This window comes from Vigna unguiculata, unplaced genomic scaffold, assembly GCF_037176805.1.
Source record: "Vigna unguiculata cultivar grain cowpea cultivar isolate G323 ecotype 2 unplaced genomic scaffold, ASM3717680v1 ptg000377l, whole genome shotgun sequence".
In the NCBI taxonomy this organism is placed as follows: domain Eukaryota; kingdom Viridiplantae; phylum Streptophyta; class Magnoliopsida; order Fabales; family Fabaceae; genus Vigna; species Vigna unguiculata.
The window spans coordinates 11,818-17,500 of NW_028197012.1; the positions used below are offsets into that span (position 1 = coordinate 11,818).

The window sequence follows — 5,683 nt, forward strand, 5'->3', positions numbered from 1 at the left end:
CTTCTCTTTCACTCTGATTTAGCAGATAAGCTTCAGAGTCTTGTGAACAAGGAAACTGACAATATCAACTTACTTACGATATAATAAACTCATACACTAGCTCCAGGCTTTAAAGAAGAGAAAAAAGACCTGGCTTCAAGGGCTTTAGCTTTGAGGAAAGAAAGATCCCAAGCTTATGCTGAATTGAGAGGATGTGCCTTGGTCTTCTGTGAGTTCCAGAGATTTAGATCAAGGTAGTTCAGTTCTACGAGGCTAATTCCATTCAGTCTTGCTGTGAAATAAGCTCTAGCCAACCTCTGCGGAATATAGTAAGTGTACCGCGAGTAAAGTAAGGCGGTCAAGCGCACTCAGAAAGATGACTTTTTGAAACGTTGAAGATTGAGGCACAATTGTCAAAAAAAAGCAAATGAACTATATTCTTCGATCCATGCTTTTTGTAACTTCCATGGGTTTTGCGCATTTTGTCGGATCAGAAGGAGAAGCTATAATGACCACTGGTAGAAATATCTAACTTTTTTGGATCTCTTTTTTCCCGTTCGAATCTTTTTTCTCTCTGGGTAAATAGGCAAGCGACAGGGTAAAAGACATCTTAGGAAACCATTCATTTCCAGCCTGCCTTTCCTTTCAAGGGATTTCTTCTGACCCTGGATTCAAGCAGGGTCAAAGGATGGGGCAGGGGAGTTTGAAACACAAAGCAATCAGGTATGGTGGCTGTGCACCACCTTGAAGGGCTGAGGCAATGAAATGAGTGAATCCCTACGGCTTCTTAATATCCGAGTACGGGAAGAAAGCAGTCAAAACAGCTCATAGACAAAAAGTTTCGCCAAAGCCAACCCAACTACCACCCATTCGATTACCGGGAGTCAGAACATTCGGTCAGGGCCAGCTGGCACAAACAGAAAGAGACAAAGCCCTCACTCTACTCTGGCAGCCCTTTTCCCAGCGTAGACAGAGGGAGTTGAATCGGGAGAATAGCCGAGTGTACAGGGTACGGTACGGGTCGAAGAGCGAGCTTCAAGTTCAGAGAATCAGTACTGGCATTCCTCCTCTGTTCTCTACTAAGATTGTAATAGATTCGTGCTTTCTCTTCCCCGAGGGAACGGAACTAGCACTCTCATTCCGAGCCACCTATCCAGTATGTGAGTGAGCCCGCCCTACGGATCCCCTTTGTTCCATTGGAGAGGGGTCCGCCCGCTTAGTTTCATAAGTATAAATGATTTGGGGCACAGAATCTGCCGTAGATGTTCCATTTTCTAATTTTCATTCTCATATTTCTCATCACATGAATGAGACATAACTGCTTATCATAAGAATAGTGAACTAGAAATCATATTTTGATTGGTTTGAGGATTCCGACCTTGAACTAGAAGAGGTTCTGTTTTCTTTGGACAGGCAACCCCGGAAAGAGAGATCGGGATGATGGAGACTTGAAGAAGTAGAAATAAAATAAGAAGGGTCGTTCGTAGATCAGCACAAAGCTATTGATCCAAGATGAGTAACCGAGTTCTTCTTCCTATGGTTGACACGAGAATCCCTCTCAAAGGGGATGAATCAGATTCGATCTCCGGGCTTATAACCAACCTATGAACAATGGTCTGTCTCGTCTAGTCGGTCTCCTTCTTGGCATCAAGAGTCGTCAGTAAAGGCCCTGGCATTACCATCGGGAAATCTAGGAGGACAGCTCGCCGAGCCTATGGTGGACGTCGGTTGGGTTGTCGACGATTACGACCATTCAAAGGCATTTTTCCATTAGCTGGAGTAGGAAGGGTGAAGATAGGAAAATAGAAGGGCTGACGTCGATAAGTTATTATATATAATTAAGATATAGAAGGCATTAGGAATCTGGGTGATCACGCGCTTCACGTGGTATTGAGACTGACCAAAATGACCGCTTATTTCAAACAGCCCGGACCATCGCTTTTATCGTCAACAGAGACAGCCGCTCGATAAAGGAGGAAGTCGGCTTTGGGAAAAAATCATTCCTTTGCCGGGCGCTAGTCAAACCTTTGTAGTAAAAAAGGGCAAGTAGCGAGGAGGAGCAGTTAAGGGCTTTGTGGTCGTTAACGGGAACAAATGAAGAGGAGCACCGCACCCCCCGCACTCGATTGGCTAATCAAAGTCAAAGCGGCTAGCTTATTTTGTTTTGAATGGGTCACCAATAGAACCGTCGGTTCTTGAGAATCGAACATCGGGACCACCTTTCAAGTTACCCGGTCTGGTTCCAAACCTGCCGTTCATTCAACACTGCTACAACCGGAGCACGCATTTGTCGACCGGCAGAAGTGCTTTTTAAGTTTGTTATGGGTTCCAACCAAAGGCCCCCATGGACTTGGTAGCAGACGGTTCGGACGATGGTTGTGTCCTGAACCCAGTCAGCGGTACATCTCCTATCTCCTAGAGAAGCGGCTGAACAGCTGCGAGCCATTAGTTTCCTGGAGAACGGCGGTACCATGGGCAGGTTGCTGATACTCAGGAGAAAACGCAGAGGCAACAGAAGCAAAGGCACGACCGAGACGGAACCGCCGATCATAAGTTCCAGGTGGGAGATCTACTGTGGTTAAAGTTGCCTAAGGAAGGGGGGTACCAACCGCAAGCTTAAACCATTGCGGGACCATTCACTCTGCAAGAGAAGGAAGGGGAGAATGCGTTCAAACTAGAACTGCCCGCCACCCACCCCGTCTTCAATGTTGATCAGCTGAGATTGAAAGAGCCCTCCATCTTGGATGAGGCGGCTGAACCTGAGGTTGAGTTGGAGATCGACGACCTCATTCCTGATCGACAGCCGGTGTTAACCGAAGACCGGCCAAAAGAGAGCCCGAAGAAGAGGGAAAAAGCTCTCTCTACAGAGTAGGGTGGGAAATGTTCTCGCCACAGAAGCCAAGTGGTTCACGGCTGAACAGGTACGGAAGGAGAGAGAATTGCTTTTGTTGAAGAAGCTTAAAAAGAAGCTCTTGCTCATGAATCCCTTTCCGGTGCAGATGAAGAAATATGCTGTTTAGCTTGGGACTAGGGCTTGTGATCCTTCTCTTAACGGTAGAACAAAAATAACAAAGGAGCTCTCCTATCCTAAGCAAGCAGCGGAGTCGTAGACCATTGCTTTAATGAAAGACGGGATGGGTTCCTTCTGATCCTAAGCTGTGAACTCATGGTCAAATTCCGAGGTGGGCTTTCCCTTCTCTATGGTAGCATGGTCTTCTCCTAGGGTTTCTCTTGGTGAAGGAAGGGCTACTGGAAGCCTAGAAGGAAAAGAAGTCTGGGCTGGGGAACGAAGTGACTTCCGGATCCGCATTAACTTATTAATTAAGGAGTTTTCCCGACTCTCGGCTCCTCTTGCCTTTGTTCCCGTGCCCTGGTGGAGTCCCTAGAACCTTAAACTTAAGGAGCATTCGACTGAGATTAGATTAGTGGGTAGCACTTGTTGAATTGAATAAGATGTTCTTGCTCAGAATGAGGGAAGGTGGGATCCTATCTTTAGGAAAAGAAAGGCCTAACGAAAGCTAGCACTCTTTTCAAGCCTATAGCCTATATATGAATTCTTCTCCATCCATATGGGAGTTCCCCGCCAGCCTGTGGGAGTGCCACTATCAATAGGAAACAGACTTCTTTCTTATTCTATCAAACAAGCAATTAAATACCTGAGGATATATCATATTTTACATTATTAATCTAGCATTGGACTCTTACCTGGACTAAGAACACTTCTAGTTCTAACAATACGTTCCATAACGAGCTAAACGTGCTACCAAATGAAATGGTCGAAGGTCTTTTCAGTTCTCCTTCCAATTGCTGCAGTACTAAGGCCAGTTCTTACAGTTGGAGTCCTATCCTAATAGAATCCCTTACCAGCCGAGCTTCCCACTATAATAAGCGAGTTGGAGAAAAAAGGTAAACCTATCCAATAGCAGTCCTATGGTAAGCAAGCTCAGGTTCAGTATACATAGGATATGCTTTTTCCTATCTCTGCTCTGGTTCAGAACCCTATAACTAACTAGGATTCCCTGGTAGAGCCATAGATAAAGATTCTTTTGATGTCTTCTCCGCTTGAGAGGGAAAGACGGCTGCTCTGTGAACAACCCTAGTTGCTGGTCCTGTTCCTGCTGCTAACTGCCACCTCTGCTCCAATACATAAAGCAGCTGAAGCTATTGATTGTAGCAGCTCCGTCCCATTCATCACTGCTTTATGTGAAAAAGAAAAGAGCTGCTCCTCTCCGATCTAAGCCCTCTCTCTAGTCAGAAATAGCGTAAGTAAGTGAATCAGGATAGATCGACAGGCCAGCAAAGGCCTTCTACCGCAGCGGGCCCACAGGCCTATGCCAATCTCTTAGGGCAGGTTCTCTTTCATCCGTCTTTCCTAGGTGCGCATCTCCATCTACTAAAAGTAAGGGTGGTTACCATAGATAGATTGGGTCATTCGTAACCGATGCTTTAGCATCAACTACAGCTCTTTCATAAACTACAGCAATATCCGATGTAGCACATTCTCCCTCTTTCGCATATCCGATGCTTTGCAAGCAACCTTGGTGTCAGCATCGTCACTTGTCCTAGAACAACCCTGCCTATTCAAAAGAAGTACCTCACCTCACTTACGAAGAAGTAGTGGGAGCTGGGCTCTCGATTCAGTTGGATAGCCAGTCTACCTAGGTAAGAGTGACGTCGACCGGGTATCCGAGAGGGGCACAATGCAGGCTGGAGATCATCTGGTAAGGAGAATCCCCAGGCTTTAGATAGTTTAGAGGGACTAGGCAATGAGCCCGGATAATCGAATGGAACTCTTCTTTCAGAACCTTTCTAAGGTCATATATGAATAAAGGTTCTATATAAACGATCTGACAGGACTCAATGGAGTTGCTTTTAAAGCGAGCGAGTAGTCTTTGCCAAAGTTAGGGGCTTAGATATCAATTTAACAATGAGAGAAGTGTCAGAGTTCGAGAAGGTAATGGAGTGAAGTACGTAGCCCTTAGGAAAGTGCACGAGAAAAGGAAAAAGAGTTGTGAGTTTGACTTTCTCTTTTACCACAATAAGCCGTGTAGTTACCGGATCGGGACAAAGAGTCGGAGATAAACAGAGTCAGGTCGATGAACAGAGCCGATATCGACACCGAAATAGATCACTGTCTTTGACGCTTCTAGGCAATATGCCATCGATTACCTCAAAACTACTTTGAAATTCAGCATGACATAGGTACCTACTTCCAATCTTCCTTGAGAGCTGGGATAAGTACGGAATTTCACTCCGGTGGAATCGCTTCTATCCTTAGCCCGGTACCGAGGGAGGGCTTTCCGAGACCAATGCTATCAAGAAGTCACTAGACTGACTATTATTGCATCGAGAAAGAGTGAAAAGATCTCCCCTCAATAACTTATGTTATTCTTCTTCTTTTTTGCCGCTAGCCCTCCCTCTCTTTCAACGCTTGGCCACTCGATTGCTATTGTCGCCTTGGAGCCCGCCCTTGGCTGGTTTCACCCCTTCTCTAGTAGCCTTGCCTGCAACCTTGATAAATTCTTGTGTTACTTATGAATGAAAGGAAATTCCTTGCTTTAGAAAAGAGAAGAGCGCCAACGGCAACAGCTAATTCATCTAAATCAATGGCACGTGGGACAGGTGAGGGAAGGGCGGGATGAAGCAAGCAGCCAATCCCTTGCTGGGCTGGTTAAAAATTGCAGCATCAGTATTCATCTTATAA

The 5,683-nt window shown here is 45.7% G+C and overlaps 1 protein-coding gene across 1 annotated transcript in view; it reads right to left on the reverse strand.

The window, feature by feature from the left end:
• Positions 1-5,577: 5,577 nt before the first annotated feature.
• The window catches only part of LOC146873838 (uncharacterized), a 447-nt gene continuing 341 nt past the window's right edge, over positions 5,578-5,683 (reverse strand). The window contains exon 1 of the mRNA XM_085669658.1: positions 5,578-5,683. This exon is cut by the window's right edge and continues 341 nt beyond it. Coding sequence (XP_085525784.1) covers positions 5,578-5,683 — 106 coding nt within the window.